A 20534-nucleotide genomic window follows, 5' to 3' on the forward strand; every position below is an offset into this window, starting at 1 on the left:
AAACTAACATAGAGGATAGTATGCTTTTTGTTTTCTTTTGTTTTACTAATTGTCCACGATATTTGTGATATTGTATATTGTAGATTCATTGATGTGGGAGATTTTGAATGACAGTCTAAGGGACTTCTTATCATGTTCTCTGCCTCTTTTATCCATTATTTTCACTAACAGTCCAAAGTTTGACAGCTGCCAAGCCTTTTGCAACTCGTTACCGCCAAGTGCCTGGTTAAGATACTCCAGACTCTTCAACTGTTAAAGTAGACTTCTCAAGTTAAGCCTATTGTTACTCTGTCAGGGAAAACGTCTTTATATCCAACCGTCATAAGCCATGTTGTAGACGAAAGCCAAATCAGTCTCTACTCCTTTCGTATTTTCTTGGGACTAATCTTACACCTTTATTAATAAAACTGTGTTGATGCATATCTATCCTTTTTACGTTGACCTAAGTAGTTAAGTATGAAAGCTGTATGCTACTGCTAAATACTCAAGATGTACATACAGTATCTGTAGTGAAAAGCTAATGGAGACAATAAAAAGATCATTTAATTACTCAAACCTTCTGCTGTCTTTTGTTCTGTCATTCAGGTGACTGATTGAATACACTGTGGAGCACATTTGTTTTTATTTGAAAAGGTTAACTTTATTAAAACATCTACAAAAATAGACAACACAATGAATTACAATAGCATCAAGGTAGCAAGCATTCTACAGAGATACAGAAGACCCCAAATGTAGCAAAGAGTTTTCCATATATTAGTAAAGGATATTACAATTCTGTCCTTAAAATATGTACATACTATTACGTTCAGCTTCAAAGACAAAAAGGACAAAATCAGACATCAAGGAGTGTCTAAGTACATACAGTATATATAAAAATATGGGTTTAGTTGAACTACAGTGTATCAAAAATGACTCAAATGGCACAACCATTTGCAATCAGTAAACATGTATTACTTGATAATCTCGATCATGTCAGGACTGATTTACAGTGCTATACAATCAGTAAGGTAGACTTCTGATACTACCGCAGTCAGCTTAATGTACTAATGTGGGATAACGCCAAGGTTGATGTTGACTTTCACACAAAAATTAGGACTCCCAGCATTTCCTGTGTGAGTAATGCAATAACTTTGATTTTAAAATACAGCAATGCATGTGGATAAGCAGAAACAGATTATTCGATGAGTAAACATGTCTCAGCACACTGAAAGTTTCAGAACAAAGTTCGTCATACATTTAAAATGAGATGAAATGGTGCCATTCCATTTTTTTAATAATATTTTACATCCAATGGTTTGGCGATGCCTTGTAGGGAAGGATTTTGAAATCAGACTGTGTCTAAAATACATCTGAGATGCGTATAGATATAGATCTCCCTTGGCAAATATCTGAAATCACTGTGAGCAAAATGCATTAAAATCCACATCGACAGGAATCATATCAGGCCCCTCACAGAGAAGGATTTCATCATGGCCGGGGATATGCATGTAGGATTTAAAGTGCAGCTGGTTGTGGAATTTTTCATCTATACTTTGTGTCTGGGTCACAGCCAGATACAAAAAATTGCCAAAACACCTGAGCAGGCGCATCTGAAGATGTCCCGTCCACTGCCCTCGCTGGCAGCAATGTCTCTGCTTGGAAAATCCGTTCCAGTTTGTGGGTCATACCTCGTTGGCAGCAGCAGACTCTCCTCTTCTGTGCCTGATTCCTCAGGTTCGAGAAGTCCATTAGGCACAATGGATGCAGTTTTTTTTTCTCTCTGGCTCAAAATCTTGAACTTTTTGATGGGGGTCGGTGGTTGAGGGGCTGCTCTTGTCTGGTCCACACCATTTCACATTAGCCCACTTAAAGTTACAATTGTGGATGTGGGTCTCTATATAAGGTTGTGGGGCTCAATAAGTGGATTGATAAAGGGTAAAATAACATAAGATCTGCTGTCACTCAGGTTCAGCAGAGTAAACCCGTCATTGATGTCTGATAAGATTTTTTTTTTGCAGTGAATGAACATGTTTTTTGTGTATGAGATGGGCCACAGGGGCTGAAACTGGGAGTAATTTTACTGAAATACGTGGCTTGAAATGTGCACAGTAGGCTGTACATACCATAAATACTAAGACAACAATCCTTGTGTGCAGTTTGTCTCTGTACCACAGGTGCACTGCTCAGCCACAACACTGCATGTGCACCATCAGCTGTTACCCAGCATGTAGCATTTGAGATGTTGAGTGGACAAAGTCATGTACCTTCAAAACTGTACATTTTCTAGTTTCCTATGGTCAAAGTAATTTAGCCTCTGCAACATCCTGTTACATTAATTTAACACAAACTCTCCTCATATGTCAAGTGTCTGTGAAGATAGAAAGTTCCTATGCAGACTGCACCCACCACCAACCACTGTGAAATGTAGCTCGGCCTGTTATCTATCTAAAGCTGGGTTTAGTTTGGCTTTGGAGTCGGGGTCTGTCATGGAAATAAACCGAACCAGCGGCATTTCAGCCCCATCCACCCAGTATAAGAAGTATAAAATATGAAAGCGAGCAACCCACTCTCCCTCCTCATCTGCTTCTGCTGTGCAGCACCTCCACCACACTCATTCAGACACCTCCCCGCTATAGCAAGGATTCATGAACGTGAAAGACCATTTCTGCTCTTAATGTTGTCTCTCTCATTGTGTTTCTGTGATTCTTCTCTTTGCATCTTTACACCATGTTCATGGCGTCCTCGGTGAGAAAGGAGTGGATGTAGCCAAAGGATGGGCGGAGCTTGCAGTCTCTGTTCCAGCAGCTCAACATGAGCTCATAGAGACCCTGAGGACACACAGCCGGCTTGCTCAGATACACCTGGAGGGGAGAGAGGGAGGAGGATGCATGTAGGTAGGGATTAGTGGCATAGTTTGATGATAAGACCTTTTTCATACTTTGTGGCATCTTTTCACCTCTTTCATGCCAAGATAAAGGGGTCAAGACTCAACCAACATAAATGATGTAGTATAAAGAACAACTTTTTCATGAGATCAACATGTTTCAACTCTTGGTCTTCACTAGTGTCAGGCTAAGAGTCTTGAGTCTTGCTGGAGACTTGACCTCTTCAGACTTGTTTCTTTCTCCACCTTAGCAGTAAGTGACGTCCCAGAAATCCCTATCATGCCATGATAAAGGCCATTAGGCCAACACGTGGTTGGTAAATCTGGGAAACCACATTAAACAATAACTTTAACATCAAATTATTACTGAAAAGAAATATGTGAGTATGTATAGTAACAGCTGAATAGGAGCTGTGGGTGTGAAACAGCTGCCAGTGGGCCTCTGGTATCATGAGCCTCCACACATTCTGTCATATGTTGTTTGTGCTCTGGTTGCTACTTCACTTTCAGTAGCATATATTACATTATGAAACCCAACAAAAGTTCAGTATGAGAAAGTCAAACTTTTAATTAGTGCAGTTATTATCTGAAAAAGTGACTGACAGAATATCTTAACAAGGCAGTCAGTGTCAGTTTGAGCTTCAATATATTTTAAACAAATATCTGATTAATCCGTATTTAAGTTATGTCTACACGAGAAGCAAGAACATGCCTTCTGTGTACCCTTACATACTAGAGTGTGTGTGTGTGTGTGTGTGTGTGTGTGTTTGTTTGTTTGTTGTGTGTTGTACCTGTCGGCCCTGGTCTCTGAAGAACTCCCCAGCGTTGTCGATGACTTGTTCATCTGTCAGGTTTGAGTACGGCTGCTCCTGACAAACGCTCAGCATCTCCCACAGAGTGACTCCAAACGCCCACACATCACTGGCTGTGGTGAATTTTCCCTTTGAACACACATCAATCTCCATCAGTATCATCATCATCAGCAGGATTATCATAAAATGGCAAATAGCAGATTATTTTAATCAAAATTCCTCTGTTGTTTTGAATTTTTAATAAAAAATAATGAGCTGAACTTATTATCAATATAAATGAATCTATATTTTTAATTCTCATTAACAATTAAAATCATCACACACCATCAGATGCACAAACACACACGTTTCTGTCCTCTTACCATGAGTATACACTCCCAGGCCATCCAGCGTATTGGCAGCACAGCTCTGCCTTGGATCCTGTAGTAGTCTCCAGCATACAGATTCCTGCTCATGCCAAAGTCAGCTATCTTAATATGACGCTCGCCGCTCGGATCCCCTCCGCTCTCACCCCGCTCACCCCCAACCAGGCAGTTACGTGTGGCCAGATCCCGGTGGACAAAGTTGAGAGAAGAAAGGAACTTCATTCCTGATGCAATCTGGCTGGCCATGGAGATGAGAGCCGGGTAGCTGGGGGCAAAGATTACAGATAAAAGGAATAATTAATAAATCTGAGCTCTGTGTATGTATATTTTAATATGTGTACATTTGTATGAATGTGTTACCTGATGGTTGGTGTGTTGTGTGAAGGCCCAGACTTGTCCAGAAGCACTCGGTGGGACAAGTACTGGTTCAAGTCTCCACACTCCATGTACTCTGTGACCATGCAGAGCGGGTCGCTGCTGACACACACTCCCAGCAGTCGGATGATGTTCGGGTCTTTCAGGCGAGACAGAATCTTTACCTCTTTCAGGAAGTCATTTCTATCACGACAAAAAGGAAGAGTGACGTGTCAGAGAGATGGAGAGAATGTACCGAAGAGGAAACTGGTGGATTTGGACAAAGAAATAAAGTTAAGAAGAGGTAAAGAGTGACAGATGCTGATCTTGGGCTCCATTCTGGTCCTGGTGTAAAAATAAATCACTTCAATATTGAATGCATGGTGCATTTTTTAAAATATTTCAATCAAATGACTCCCTGCTAAGTGAAATGGTTGCTCATTCCACAGTCTCCACAGTTTTCACCTCATTGATCTGTTTTGCTGGTCAATATGTTTGTGTTGCTCCGGCTCTCACGACCCCCTGCACATGCTGATTTCACCTGGCCAGCGCAAAAGGGGCTGAGAGCCAAAATAAACAAGCAGCTGGCAAAGTGAGTCAAACAACTAGAAAATCACAGAGGCCCCAAACATTTTTACTGTGGAGCTGAGGGACTCAACCAGGGATAAAATGTGAGAAAATAATTTGTGCTCTGCTTCTTCTGGCTATGTACATAACATCAGGTAATTACTTACTAACACAGCGGATATAAGAAACTGACTGATGTAGAATTTGAAGGCCAGCTGCTCTGAGTTTGTTTTGGAGTCTAAACTCTGCCCTCTAGATATCAAAACGACCTGAACCTAAAAAGTAACATTTCAGATTTTAAAGCTTAAAAAAAATTGTTGAATGGTGAATTCCTGCAAAATTACCTTTTTTTTTTTGTACCAGGACATACACTGTAACTGTGAACCGAGTTCAGGCTCAGCTGTATCTGATTACAAGTGAATACAAACCTGGCGTTCTTGGAGGCGTCTGGGCGCAGTATCTTCACTGCTACCAGCAGAGGGCGACCTTTTCTCACATTGAAGGGGAACTCCAGGTTGGGAAGGTCCTGAGGGTTCTCGATTTCACACAGGTGCACCTTTCACCAACAAGACAAAGACCTTGTTACAACACAATCACCCTCGCACCCACCCACAACACAGCTGACTTTTTCCATCACATTCCTCACCTCGCCAAACTGTCCTTCTCCCAGTTTCTCCTTGAAGATGAGAAACTGTCGAGGCAGCTCTGGCAGCGGGGAGGCATCAGCCCCAGGGCTCGAAGACGCCAAGGCTGGTACAGCGTAAGTGTTGTTTCCGCTGACACCCTGCAGGCTCACAATGTCTGCCTCAGCATAGTGGGGGACGCTGGGAGGCAGTGGAGGAGACACGGGGGGAGACAGGGAGGGGTAAGGAGGGGAGCCAGGGTAAGGGGGAGGCTCATCTTGTGTTGGGGGGAAACCCTTCTCCATGTCCATGTCCAAGCCACAGGCTGGAGGGAGGAGGAAGAGACAGACAGGGTGGATTTTATAGAAAGATTACTTTAAAAGAAGAACTGTGAGATCAAAACAGCTTTGTTTTCCTTTAAGCCTCTTTTGTGATTGAAAGGATCACCTGATATCACTTCTAGACAACTTGTTGTAAAGAGATAGTTTGGACTCGGGGAAATTTTATTAGACTACAACAACAAAATACCTCTTTGTACAACTTAAAAAAGAATAAATACAACTTCTGTTCTACAAAAATAAACCTAATACAATACATCAAGATGACAAAGTCTTGGACTATAAAGCCTAAAATAACAGCTAGAAATTTGAAATCAAACAAAATTGAGAATGAAACTAGATCAAATGGTAAAAACAAACTTTTAGCATACATTTCTCTACCAGTTCAGCCTTTCTAACCTTGTATAAGGTTATTCATCATTGCTTCCTTTAGTTTTGAGCTTAATGGTGAGTGTCAAGGAAATGCTGAGAGCTGGTTAACCCAAAGTGAAGAACTGGATGTCTTCTGTAGGAACACTGTGCAGTGCCACTCAATTCTGCTGTCTAGTAAAGAGTATTTAAACCCCTCACCAGATCCTTCCCCTTACTACCTCCAAACTCACACATCTATGCCTCTGTTGGTTATTCAACTATAAACAAGACACTATGACCAACATTAACATCCTGTAGTCTGCACACAAGTCAATTACTACCCATTCTATGAAAGGATCAGTCTGACTGTATGTACCAAGCACAGCTCATCTTCACCTGACCTTCGTTACCATAGGAGACAGACAGCCTCATCACAATGGCTGCATACCCCAGCTAACCTCAGTAAACAGTGAGACGAACTGCTCTGAAAGAGACAGGTTATGACCTACTGCTCCCAGGACAGAAAATTACTAGTGAACGACCTGGTGAATACAAATATTTCACCCACAGCAAAAAAGGTTTGGACTCACTGTTGAACATACTACAGACAGAAAAAGACATGTATGAGTTTGTCTCACTCTGGGTAATCAAAAATGCATCATTCCCCAAAAAACAAACTATCCCTTCAAACAAAGCATTGTTAGTTATTTTGAGAGATGAGTGGATGAGAGTGATTAATGATGTGAGTAGCAGAAGGGTTGATAAAAATCATAAACATGCAAAATAGACTCATGATATCTGAGAAGTATGTTTTTTTAAGCTCGAGGCTTCTAGGTTTGACTGTGAGAGTTCTTCTACTGCCCCGAAACCTGATAGGTAGATAGGTAGGTAGGTAGGTAGGTAGGTAGGTAGGTAGGTAGGTAGGTAGGTAGGTAGGTAGGTAGGTAGCCTCTCTTGACTGAGCTGGCCCAGTCTGAGGTCTCTTACCCTGGGGCACATTGAGGCTCTTTTCCTGAGCCTGATTGTTGCTGGAGTCTTTTCTGTGATCTGACAGGAGCAGGTGATAGGCTGGGTTGTTTAACAGCAAGGCTGGGAGGGCACACACACATAAAACATACACACACACACACACAGGGGGTAGGCGGGGGACACGCAGGCACGACAATATGGATCATCCACACCACACAAAGTGGTACGTGAAACGAAATACACACAAAACAGAACACAATAACAACCATTAGCACGAGACGGTTAGCACATCCATTATAATAGGGGGAGGGGTTGCACTGACACATGTAGCACAGGATAGAAGAAGACAGCAAGACAAGCAAAGTTAACAAGACTCAGGCAAGAATCAAACATGAAAAATAAAAATGGATGAAATAATGTTGTTGTTACTCATGTTATTCAAACTCACACAGGCGCCTTGTAAAGACGGCATGCCAACCTCCTGTGGTGCAATGCAACTTAAGGAATGCCTTTTCTCTCTATACTCCTCCTTTTCTCCTCCCTCCTTTCTTTTTCTTCCATTCCCTCAGAACAATAGCTCTTTTGTGGCCCCTCTGTGTTGTGCATCTTCACGCAGGAACTTTTTCTTGCAAGATGTTTGGTTTAATTTACTTTTGTTTGGTGTGGTGAATATCACTGTAATACCAGTGTTTTCTTGATATGAAAGACACATTTTTCCTCCCGCTGTTTCCCTTTTCAAATTAGTTTGCTTATTGATATGATCAGCAGACGGAGGTTGCAAAAGCACAGAACACAGGCACGCAAGATGAAGCAATATATACAAACCGCATAAAAGTTTGTAGAAATTTAAATTCTGTACATATGGAAAGTTTATTGTTTCACATTTTCCACTGTCTCCATGCTGACTGTATGTGGTTGACTATAGATTAGCCTATGTCCCCATGTATTTGGAATATGTGTTTTTTGTATTTGTTTTACTGCATGTCAGCATGTTTTATGTCACACTACTAGGCTACATGTATTTTTTGGGGCTGAACTCACGCTAAGACAGAAACAGAGAATCCAGTAGGTATATGTGTTCTAGGTCATAGAGTATAAAGGTTGTCAAATTGTGTTTATCACCTACCTGTGCTGTCTCGCTGATCCCTTGGCCGGAGCAAAGCGCTGGGCTCCTGGTACTCTCCTTCTCCCTCCCTGTCATGGTCGCGGTCGTCGGGGAACGTGTGGATGCGTTGGTAGCGGCTTGAGTAGCTGTGTGTGTTGTTGATGACCACGTTGTCTGATGGGACTGACAGGTGAACCCGCAGCTCATCACTGGACAGGCTACCCTGAGCCTGAGAGGACAGAGGCTTCACTTGAATACAGGTGATATAACTGGATTATCTGAATGAAGCAGACAGTAATCAAACTGTGCAAATGGCCTTATGACCTGCCCTGTGGCACATCCAGATGGAGACATGGTGGAACTTTGCCAAATTACTTGCAGTTGTTATTTTCAGGATGCTATCAACCTTATGGGGTTAAAGGGACAGTTCACCCGAGACACAAAAAGGATATTTTTTCATTTAGGGCTATTTATTCTTTAGAAATAATGTAGTTCAAATAAACAATGCTGACAGTCAGAATAGTGGATTATCCAGATTAATTGAGGCACTGTTTCTGGATAGATATGCTTTTTCTAACATTTTTTAAACATAATTTTGCAAACAAACTTTATTTCTCTGCTGTTGTATTCTCATGTATTGCAAGTAACAGAAAGATCAAAGAAAGATATTCTTAAACTTTGGCAAACAAGACATGACTAGATACCTAGATATTTGATTAGATAACTAAATGTGAATATTGTTTTTGTTTTTATTTTTATTTCATTATTACCTTACTTTTGCTCTATTTTTATTCTTTACTCTTCTATGTTGACTTAGTTGGAGCTAATGCCAAGACACATTTTTTGTATGCTTGCACAACTGGCTAATAAAAACACATTTCAATTCTTGCCTCCCCTCCCACAGGGATGAATGAACAATTATGTTCTTGTGATGAAAGTAAACTAACCTCTTAATAGCTGCTTTAAAACAAAACACTACTAATGACTTCTTGACTCACCTTCCCCAATATCTTTTTCCAGTACTGCCTCCACAGGATTACAGCTATGACCGCCAGCAGCAGAAGGATGATTCCCACCAGGCAGCCAATCAGAATAGCAGTATTGCTGCTGTCATCCTTGGCTACAGGAAGACCTGCCCTTGGAGTCAAACCAGTAGCATCTGATCCTGCAAGAGGAAAATACAGGATGAAATGTTATTTATGGGCCCGATGTGATGTATATTGATTGCTGCGCATTTATCATGTGTGCGTATGCCTACACACTGGTGTGAGTTAATGCACTGTCTGTCTGTGTTCAGCACACTCCTGCACTCGCTGGAGTCACAGCAACACAATTTCATCAGGCTTACTAAAACTCTGATGGGGATTGTCTGTGTGAATGTGGTCGCTCATACCACAACAATTCTCAAAGCCCACTGTATAGAGAAAAGAATGTGAACACTGTTTTGCTACTCAACAGCTTTGAAGTCAACTATTAATCAGAAACATCCAGTTATTTTTTTCTCTCTTGAAGGTTAAATGTAGCGTGTCATTTGAAAGGAGGATGAAAGAGTTTCCTCAGTATAGTTTACTGTAAACTTTGCCCATAAACAGCTTCATAAAACTTTAATTGACAGAACAAATGTCTCAGTTAAAAAGACCCAGAGAAAAATCATACATGGTGCACTTATGTGCATGTGTCCACATACAGTAACACAAATATGCACCTGCAAGCACACACACAGTTACCAGATTTACACACCACACAAAAGACTCCCCCTCACACCTCTCTTTCCCTCTGTCAGTTCAAAACCATGCGGGTAATAAATAAACCCAAACAAAGCTGTTCAATGACAGCCAGTAACAAGGACAAAGCAGCATACACGCCACAGAAAACCATTTCCAGCTTTTTAAAAAGCCTGTTATTGTTTAGCTGTGTAGAACAGACCCAGATCCCCAGAAAAACATGCAGTTTGTTAGACCACAGGAATCCACGATGTTATTGTACATAAACATAATGTACTATATGCTGTTAGCGTTTCCCCTGCAGCCGTATATCTTCAAACCCAGGGGGGACATAGCCCAGTGCCAAAGCCTGCCCCTGTAATCCTTCCGCCATTATACTTCATACTTTGTCCTGAGCTGCAGGACAGTTTTAAGATGCTGGAGGAGAGCCAGAGTGGCTGTAGCTAGCTCCCCTCCCTCGGTTCATCCTTTCTGTCTCTCACCTGACAGTGTCCAGTTACCAGTGGTGTCCATCATGAAGGTGGTGGTGGTGGATGGTTCTGGAGAAGCGAGGGATGGACAAAGGAGGAATGTGTGAGAAGAGAAATGATGAAGACTCAGAAGCGAGTGATGAGGAGAAGAAATCATAAAAAGCAGGATCCTGGCTTATTTTTCCTTTTTATCCATCTAATAACTTTTTTAAAGCCAGACTACAAATTTAAGATTTATAACATTTGACCTTTAATGTTACATTTCCCTTGCCCTTTTGGTGCAATAAAATCTGTGGGTAAGCATCCTGCGTTCACTTTGGTTCAGCAAATTTTGGCTTGAGTCCAAAGGATTTCAGAGCTTGAGATACACAGAGGGAGACTAGTCAGACGTGGGCCTCCTTTGGCACTGCCTGCTTTGGCTCTGGTTTAGACACATGGCTTAGACACACTGCCGACATGCTCACACTCATCACAACTGGAGAAAAAGAGACGGGCACAGAGACAAGAGATGACGAGGGAGAGATCAGGGGAATTATAGAGAGCAGAAAAAGGAGGGGGAGATGGAGCGGTATGATGGGCGATGAAAGGGGACAGTGGAGAAAGAATGTAGAGTGGAAAGAGGGATAGTAAAGACAAGAAGATGTGGGGGAGAAGAGCAGGGCTCACCAGAGGCATTGGACGTGGCGTTGGAGGTACTGTGGCTCGATGTTGGAGAGGAGGAGGTGTGGTTGACACGAGGAGCAGAGGAACTGGTTTTGGGAATCTTGGGGAGATCAGGAGGAAATGACTGTGTTTCTGTAACATCCTCATCAAAAGGCTCTGGATAAGAAGAGAAAGAGACAATTTAATGAAAATGAATCATGATTTTTAAAAGGGTTTTTTGCCAACACACCTTCTGTTTGCACTCATCTGTTGAGAAACAGTGGTTGTGGTCACAGCTGGTTGTGTTTTCAGACAATAGAGTATTCATCTTTGGAGACAGTGTTGACCTGTTCTCTATTGACTAATCTGATTGCATTAGCTCACGGGATAACTGGCAAACTAACCATCACTATCCTGTTTTAAACTTGCACACTAACCCAACATATCTAGCAGAAGTTGTTTGTGATGTGAACTACGGCTGTCTGATATGATGATATACAATGTGTGACATCTATTGTTTCATATTATCCACTACCATTTATTTTGTTGTGTCACACACCGTTTACAACAATATTTTTAATCACTTGGGGTATGTCCATCTTTTGTGCAGATTACATTAATAAATTATTTTTCTTGACTTTTTAACTCACAATTTTACACATATGTATAGTACATATAGTAATGTGATGAGTGTAGACAAGACCAGAAACTATTCATTAATTGAATGTACAGAAAATGCACTATATTGTAATAGGTATCATCAGGATATAAAAAGACCTATATCAGGATATGAGAGTTTGGTCATATGGCACACCCGCAATGTGAACAGTAATATCAGCCTTTCTTAAATTAGCCTTCTGGATAGTTTGGCACATAACAGTTTCATACCTATTTATTAAAAAACGCATTTGAAATATTTACTTTTCAGCTGAGCGCTGTGAGAACGATCACCACCGAAAGAGACATTGGAGCCACCTCAGGTTACGGTACTCATACTTTCTGATTACCCCAGCTGATTCATCCCACAGTAACAACATTAACACTGATAATCTACATACACAATCTTATTCACCGATGGCCTAACACAGCATTGGTTATGTGGATCTAATTTCAAACAACTATCTGACTCAATTACAGATAGATTATAATGTACTCAACTGCATAAAAAACGCACTTTAATATTGTTCCAGTCTTAATAACTGTAGATCTGAGTGTCCTTCACCTGGGAACCCAGTTGAGCCCAGGTCTGGTCCACACAAAGATATGAGACTGCAGGATGTGGCTGTTTTGGGGCACTCATACAAGCTTTCTGCAAGTTTCTGGTTGGGACACTGAACCAGACCACTGTACAGGTGTGACAGTTTTGGTGCATCTTTTATCAATCTGGCACGAGTCCAGCAACAAAACAATGCAGGCCACTGTTGGGTTAAGTCATTTTAACTACCAGAGTCTGGTGTGATTACTTTGCTGATTCTTATCATGCTTGGACTGATAGTGTTTTTGAGTAGAGAGGACAGTTTAATTAGTCACAGCAATCTCTGTTGGAGAGCAGCAGATGAGTCATCTATCTGACTTCCAATCAGATAGGCAGAAATCCTATCTTCACTGAGGATATCAGGACTCTCTCTCTCTGTCTGTTGCAGTCTGTAAACAGGAAGATATTAAAACCTCCCTCCAGTGTATTTTGACATTTTTAAGATATTTCATATTTTTCTGAGTCATCTCCTGATAATGTTTACATTAGCCACACCATGTGCCAAATTAAAAGTTAAAAAAATATAAGCTCTTATAAGCTCTTATTAAAATGGAATGATGACATATGACTTAAGTCAATGCTGCAGTCGTAAGTCATCCTAACAAAATCCCTGAGTTCATGTGAGCATCACATAGGCTACTGATTCAGTAGTTTATCAGTTGCCTGTGTTTCAAACTAAATACATGTTGCAGACATGCTTCAACAACAGATTCAATTAAGCAAGAAAGTCAGTAAATCATTCTGCACTGATCTATGAATGAATGTGTGTTATTCTTACAGTATCTGTTGTCCACAGCTGCTTTATACTGTATGAAAAGCTGCTTCTTCACATCATTAAATTCCTGCAGCATTTGAAGGCAGCAGGACTGATAAGTTGATAAATCCACAGCGTCTGAGAAGTGCCGTGCCAGACCACAGTACCGTTATGCACGGCCGCTCACTGTTTACCTTCATTAAATTTCCGATGTCACCAGGCTGCTACACAGTAACCACACACACACCTTTACACACATCCAACTGGTCGGTTATTAGTCGATATTCTGCTTTTTTATGAAGGAGACGTCAGGTCAGCACTGCTCAACAGCCTCTTCTCCAACTTTCTTTTTAGGAAAAGTAGTGCTTCTTGTTTTATTATTAAAACACATGACTGTGAGAAGGCACCTGTGTAACATTAATTAAACTATGTGATTATGTACGAAGTGAGATACCTTAGAATGAATGGAATAGTCATGCTCTGACATAATCATTAAATGGCTTTACCAAATGTATTTCTATATTTCTTACTTCTATCATTATTATAATAATTAAGTGATGAAAAGGACTAATCTACATCTGTCCTTGGCTGCAGATTTGTGGTGATGTGTGTTCATGTCATAACGCTCTGAACCGTCCAGACATTTCCTAAAGAAAAGCTTTCAGTTTGTTGAGTTGTTGTTATCACGCTTAACTGAGATTGGCACAACTGATTCAGAGCTATGAGAGCAGTGATGTAACCGTATGAGACAGTATTTAATAATCATCACATCTGCTGATCTATATTCACCTTCACTCAGCCCTTTTAGACTTTGAGCTGCTGTAGCAGGTGTGCATGGAGACACAGTCTGTGCACCCAAGGCCTTCACTAGTGCATTTATTATTAAAACTTCAACAAAACATTAAACTGAGGTTTCAATGCATGCTTTTGCACCCTCCTAGAATCAGGCATGACCACTGAGGAGGAACATTTACAGACATTTACTATGACATTTACTATGACACCATTGTGTAATTTCACCTGTATGGATTTCTGTATCGGTTACTGATATGCAACCTAGTCTATATAGGTAATGCTGTAGTAAGTGGCCAGGTTAGGCTATAATATCAACACATCACCAGTTCACTAGAATGTCACTCTGGTTACCATGGTAACAGATTACATCTGACTATTAACCACAGACCCGCTCTCTGTTTGAGAAACAATGTTAACCATTGAACCAGAAGTAACACTGGCGGCTGTGGCTCAGGAGGTAGAGCGGTCGTCCTCCAATTGGAAGATTGGCGGCTCCTCGAGTCCACATGTCGATGTGTCCTTGGGCAAGTATGAATGAGAATGAATGGTTAAATTCCTCCTGATGAGCACGTTGGCTGACCCTGCGTGGTAGCCCCTGCCATCAGTGTATGAATGGGTGAATGACATGTAATGTAAAGCGCTTTGAGTGGTCGCAAAGACTAGAAAGGCGCTATATAAGTACAGTCCATTTAGGCTATAATATCAACACATCACCAGTTCACTAGAATGTCAGTCTGGTTACCATGGTAACAGATTACATCTGACACAGACCCGCTCTCTGTTTGAGAAACAATGTTAACCATTAAACCAGAAGTAACACTGGCTGGAGTTTTGTTTCTATTAAATATCTTAGACCAGACCTCCGAGACAATGTCCTTGACTGTAAAAAGTGTTGAACAATTTAAAACACACAGAAAGGACAAAAACTGCATTTTAATTTGATTCTGTCTGGAGATCATCACTGTAAGTCTGGTAAAAAAAAAAAATTGTCATCAGATTTTACCTTGAGATTTTAAGGAATACTGACAGCACTTACACCTACAGTACAAACATCTTTTTTCAGGTATTTTTCTGTTGCTTCAGTCTAAATTCAGCCAGTGTTTGGGAGGCAGGTGTAGTGGATATCTGTGATGAAGGTGTAAACCCTCTATAGAAGAAGAACTGCCTGTCAAAGCCAAACAAACACACATCACTCATCATTTCAATTCTGTTTCCTACCAGAGAGGAATGATATTTCACTGATGAGCAGCCAGCGATCAGTGAAGTAGAATTTGCAGCGGAGTATCTGAGCCGGCCGGCCGCCCAGTGGGAGGGAGATGGTTCGAGAGGAAGGGTCCTTTAGATCCTCCAGGGGTACAGGCAGGCTGAGGGCAGGAGAGGACCAGGGCTGGAGGATGCCAGGCTTAAAAACACACTCCACCTTGCTGAAAACCCTGACTCCTTGTGTGTGACGGTTGTTACTGTGCACCTAGAGGAAGAAGACAAGTGTGTGAGTGCAGACAAGGAAAAAGAAAAATAACAGATGAAAAGATGCAAGAAAATCCTTCAACTATTTATCTGAATTAGGTCAGCCTTTGTGCAAACATCTGGACAACTCCGGGAAAATCCGAGCCTCACTCATTCATTATGCATGGAGAAGCACGAAGAGATTCAATTAACACACAAAATGAATGACATATTTTCATCCTGTTCAAGCTTAATTGCTTTGGCACGACGTAGAGCGGAACAAGACTACAAATGAACAAAATGAAAACACGGGAGGTAAGAGAAGGGATGGAAGAAAAGAAAGTGCATGACAGAAGACTGATGGAGGAGAGCAGAGGATATGTCTACCCTGTTTTTGTTACAAGCCAGGAAAGGCCAAAGAGAGAGGAATCCATAAAACCTGATCTAATATACGAGGCATTATTGTGGCTGGAAGCAGGCAGAGGAGTCTGAGGACGGCGCAGAGAAGAGAGAGAGATGTAGAGGAAGATGGAGCAAGTGAGAGGTCAAAACTACAGATCTCAGAAACAGAAAAATAAGGAGATGGTGAGAGAGGGAGGACGGATGGCGCGAAGGCTGTTTGGACTGGTTAGCTAATAACCTCAGACGTACTCCAGGGCCAGGGTCACACTAACCTAATCCACATGTTAGTTCAAACACACACATGCAAAATCATGCTGCCAGCCCAAGACACAGGAACAGCTGCACCAGATGCTGAGTTGACATGTAACTGACTCTATCTGGACGGGTACTGTATGTTGGTAGTGGTGGGGGTCTGGTAAGTCAACAGAACAAAGGTAATTCATTACTCCTTTCGGGAATACGGCTCTGATGACCTGCACGAAGCTTAATTTGGGAGAATAACACTGCATTCATTATGTTTTCCCTGTCTCATCATAAATCAACCCTCCGTCTTGAACTCCCTGCCATCTCGTTGTTTCCTTGCCACGTCTTCCACATTAACCGACAGAGAGTTTTAAATAAAATCCTACAAAGGCGGATCAGAGTGCGTCCCCTGTGATAGAAGAAAACCTGGTGTGTTGAAGGGCTTTTAGGAAGTGCAGGTTATGACTGACAAAAGGGCAAAGAGCAGATTTCCCTTTGGGAGGGTGATTAGGTGCAGGATAATGAACTCTGGCCTGCAGAGACAAGTTGAGCCAGATTTAGGTTCAGGTTCCAACGCTGTATTTATTTGACCTGTGTGTGTGACATATCCGCTTTGCCAGGCCTGTGTAACGGTGTATGTCAGCTGTGGTTAGTGTGGTAAAACCACTGGGGAAAAGGCAGGAAACACAGGATAAGCCTAAGAAAAACACTGGGAATACCGCTGGGAGGGATTTAAAAAAGGTAACTTTGAAACATTGGGGCAATAATGAATATGTGGAGGGCTACAGAAAAAAAGGCTGGGAGAGAACATACAGAAATTTTGGAGTGGAGTCAAAACCAGAACTCCAAAAGATTACATATCGTTTTTTAATGCCGACTGGGGATTCCTGTAGTCCAATATGCACATGTATAGGGTGAATCCCGCCCAAACCGACATTCCAATCCACGTCCAATGAGACAACGCAGCTATAATTCAAACTGGGTTACCTCATATCATTATCTTCTGTTGCTCCACAAATTAACCCCAAAAACCACGCAGACTCACAAACAGACTATGGCGCAATTCTGTCGCACCCGAAGAGCCAATCATGTCCCATGATAAACGGCACATAAAAACTAATTAAATGGCTTCAGAGCTATTCCAGTCGAAGTGCTGCTTCTCTGGTGAGATTGTTTGCACATCAACTGCGCTACAGGAATTTCTTAAAAATTGAATCAGATGCAAAAATAAACAATCAGCCTAATGTCCTGCTGCAATCACAATGACACGGTTGGGTTGCACTCATGAGGTAACCAAATCAATATCGACAAGTACTCTTTGTCAGTATGCTTTCTTCACATAACTCATTGGAAGGATTGTAGGGTAAGAAAAAGAAAAAAAAATCAGTTTTACTTAATTAATGTACAGATTTATCAAGGTGCTCCGAAATCTACTCGGATCATGGTGTATAAAGAGAGTTAGCATTGTGTACCGTTCTTGTTGAAGAAGAATCCAACTAGAAATTGAATGGAGGATTATAAAGTGCAGTAAGCATCTTTACCACTAAGCTACATGCCCTGTTTACTGTTCTTGAGACATTGTGCTTAAAATATGTGTCGCACAGACAGAGATTCCAGTAAGATAACAATGATTGGCTCGCAGCCATACCACCCTGGGCGTGCCCCGATCTCTGAAGCTGAGCAGGGTTGGGCCTAGTTGGTACTGGGATAGGAGACGGTCTGTGGATACCAGACTTGCAGCTTTTTTTCTAGAGTTATAGCGGGTCATCTACTTATTGGAAGACCTTCAGTTCGATCCCCGGCCATGGGAAGATACGGTGTGCCATCAGTGTATGAATGTTTGTGTGTAGTGTAAAACTGTTCTGAGTGGTTGGAAAACTAGAAAGGCACTTTATAAATATAGTCCATTTACCATCTGCATAACCATCTTGCATTCATTTACACACAACACACTTGAGGACCGGAAAGACACTCTGCTGCTATAATATCTGATACAGGATGAGATGGAAGAGTGAATGTGCATAAAACTGGAAAATTATGTGGATTCTGCATAATATCTGACAGGGTTCCTGCACACTTTTTGAAGTGAAATGAAATATTTTTAAGATGTCTACAGAGAAAATGTAATACCTTTTCCACAGCAAAACAAATGCACATGAGAGCGGAGCTTCATGTTTGACATAAATTTGAAAATATCAGTAGGGATATCTTTCAGGGTAATTTTGTATCTCCAGATAATAATCATAAAATCACATAAAGTACTCAATATATAGTTATCAATATATTTTTGGTTATCCACATTTAGACATGTCTTTAGATTTTATAGACTTTAACAGTCCAATAAATCTGTGAACTCCAGCTAAGCCGTCACCAAATAAAAAGTCCACCTCTCTCCTTCATGTTGCATGTTGGCCTTTGGCTCCGCATTTCAAACATTATTATCCAGATTGTAGTAACTATCAGAAACATCAGAGAGAAAAGACAGAGCTGTGCGTCGCAACCAAACACCAAACCATATGTAAATTAGTGAGTCCTGTGGGGAAATATTTCTCACGCAACTAGACATCACATTCAAATTTAAGATCTACCATAAGTAAAAATAAGACTTTAATATATTTTATTACCTTGAATCCCTAAAATCTTATCTAAGATTTTTTTAAAGATATGTTTTTTTATTTGACGGTTGAGATGAAGAAGTAGATAAAGAACAATGGGGAGAGAGGGGTATGACATGTAACAGGGGTCCCCAGGCAGATTCAAACTAGGGGCATTGTGGTTATGTGGCATGAGCTGTAACTACTCAGCTACCAAGTTGCTCCTTTTAAGGCTTTTTAAAAAAACATGTCTGGTTTATGGATGAACTGAGCTACACTGTCTCAGAATCCAGATTAGAGCATATTTAAAGACATGCTCTATTGCTCTCCCTGAAGACACCGACTGGGATCTGAAGCTTTTAGCCTCTGTGACAGCTCTGATTTACAGGCAACCCGATGCTGTCTAAGATTCCAGTGGGGATAACATTGTCCTGCATGACCCACTCACATTAATTTACAACACACCCACAAACACAAGCATATCTTTCACCGCCTACCTGCATGTTGTTGAAGAGACGCGGCTTCTCAAAGTGGAACTCGATATCTACACTGCCTTGCCCAAGAGCTTCTCGGCTCCAGCCCAGGTAGTCATATCCCGGCCACACCCTCAGCTCCTTTGTTTCTATGAAGTCGTCTCCTCCCAGGACGCCATCACACAGCTGACCCAGGCCTCCAAACTGCATCCTGCAGGCACACACACACACAGCATTGTGGGGGTTAACATGTGGCTCCTTGCAGAAATAATGGTGCACGCTGCAGACTGCCGGTCACTTTCTATTTACAAATGCATTCATGTGGCTGCATGCAATGTGCATATATAAGCATTCATACATAGATTCACTGACAAAAGGAGCTGGTATACATATTCACATGCACACACATAATAACCTCCAAGCATCATCTTTCTCTCTTTATATACAAACACACCTCAACAGAAACAAAGCGACAAGACAGGGTCAGCAAAAGGGTCACTCTACTCCCAACCCTCTCAGCCTCACACACTCATGTGTTACAAATACATCTGGATTACATCAAAAGTGTTAGCTCACTCACAAGCAAAACATTTCAGGCCCATTAACCACACAACCCATGCAAGTGTGGAACCCCCCCTGCCAGTTCCTAGTTATCCCCTCTTTAAGCTCCCTGCCAAAACATTACGGTCAGGAAACACGCCTCAAACCCCTGAGAAACTAAAAAAAAAAAGTAATTCTCTTTCGATTAGGCAGACAACAGAATAAACATTCAAGCTTTAACAGATGTGATGAGCACAGTGGAGAAGCGTTTGATTGAGCTGCATTTCATTCCACAATGTTGACTGTAACATTTAGGCATTTTTAGCATGTGCATGTTTGCCAAAGCAGTGTTTCACAAATGAGGAAACACTCTTTCCATTTCCATGAAAGCAAAATCCATGGGAGCATTTTAAGCATTTATATGTAGGCGGCTGAACATCTTACCCTTGTTCTGTACTCCCATCATAGGTGGAGTCATTTAGATAGACAGGCATGCCAGACAGGTGCATGACATGACCCACTGGAGCTGCATAAGCCTTGAGCCCATCTGAGAAACAGAGATAGAGAAGGATGAGGATATATGCAAATCAATAGTCATGTAAAAGATAAAATATGCTTTTTGTAGTTTTCTATTGAACAGGCAGACTGACATGCACAAGTTGCATGGGAAGCATTCTTAATTTGTATAGCTTTTCACTTTCATCGTGTGTAGCTACACATTTACTGAGCCAACATTCAATAGTAATCACTGCCGCAGGGAAACGGCTACAGCTGTTTTTTAAGTAGTAAAACAAACGAAGAGGTCCACTGCTAAGGGCAGAGCAACTGTTAACTGGTGAAACTTAAGCC

General features: G+C 41.4%; 1 protein-coding gene across 2 annotated transcripts in view; it reads right to left on the bottom strand.

The window, feature by feature from the left end:
• Positions 1 to 2675: 2675 nt before the first annotated feature.
• ddr1 (discoidin domain receptor tyrosine kinase 1) overlaps positions 2676 to 20534 on the bottom strand; it is a 38428-nt gene continuing 20569 nt past the window's right edge. The window contains exons 7-20 of one of the 2 annotated variants that reach the window (XM_053326402.1): positions 20130 to 20232; positions 19170 to 19356; positions 15206 to 15455; positions 11208 to 11360; positions 10554 to 10610; positions 9346 to 9512; positions 8369 to 8576; positions 7261 to 7362; positions 5608 to 5909; positions 5390 to 5517; positions 4401 to 4598; positions 4038 to 4305; positions 3655 to 3804; positions 2676 to 2840 (exon numbers count right to left, since the gene is read on the bottom strand). In XM_053326402.1, coding sequence (XP_053182377.1) covers positions 2700 to 2840; positions 3655 to 3804; positions 4038 to 4305; positions 4401 to 4598; positions 5390 to 5517; positions 5608 to 5909; positions 7261 to 7362; positions 8369 to 8576; positions 9346 to 9512; positions 10554 to 10610; positions 11208 to 11360; positions 15206 to 15455; positions 19170 to 19356; positions 20130 to 20232 — 2414 coding nt within the window. In that variant the 3' untranslated portion in view covers positions 2676 to 2699. The remainder of the gene's footprint in view (positions 2841 to 3654; positions 3805 to 4037; positions 4306 to 4400; positions 4599 to 5389; positions 5518 to 5607; positions 5910 to 7260; positions 7363 to 8368; positions 8577 to 9345; positions 9513 to 10553; positions 10611 to 11207; positions 11361 to 15205; positions 15456 to 19169; positions 19357 to 20129; positions 20233 to 20534) is intronic. The other variant, XM_053326403.1, reaches the window with a different exon arrangement.

The sequence above is a fragment of the Scomber japonicus genome, chromosome 10 (assembly GCF_027409825.1).
Source record: "Scomber japonicus isolate fScoJap1 chromosome 10, fScoJap1.pri, whole genome shotgun sequence".
Taxonomy (NCBI): Eukaryota; Metazoa; Chordata; class Actinopteri; order Scombriformes; family Scombridae; genus Scomber; species Scomber japonicus.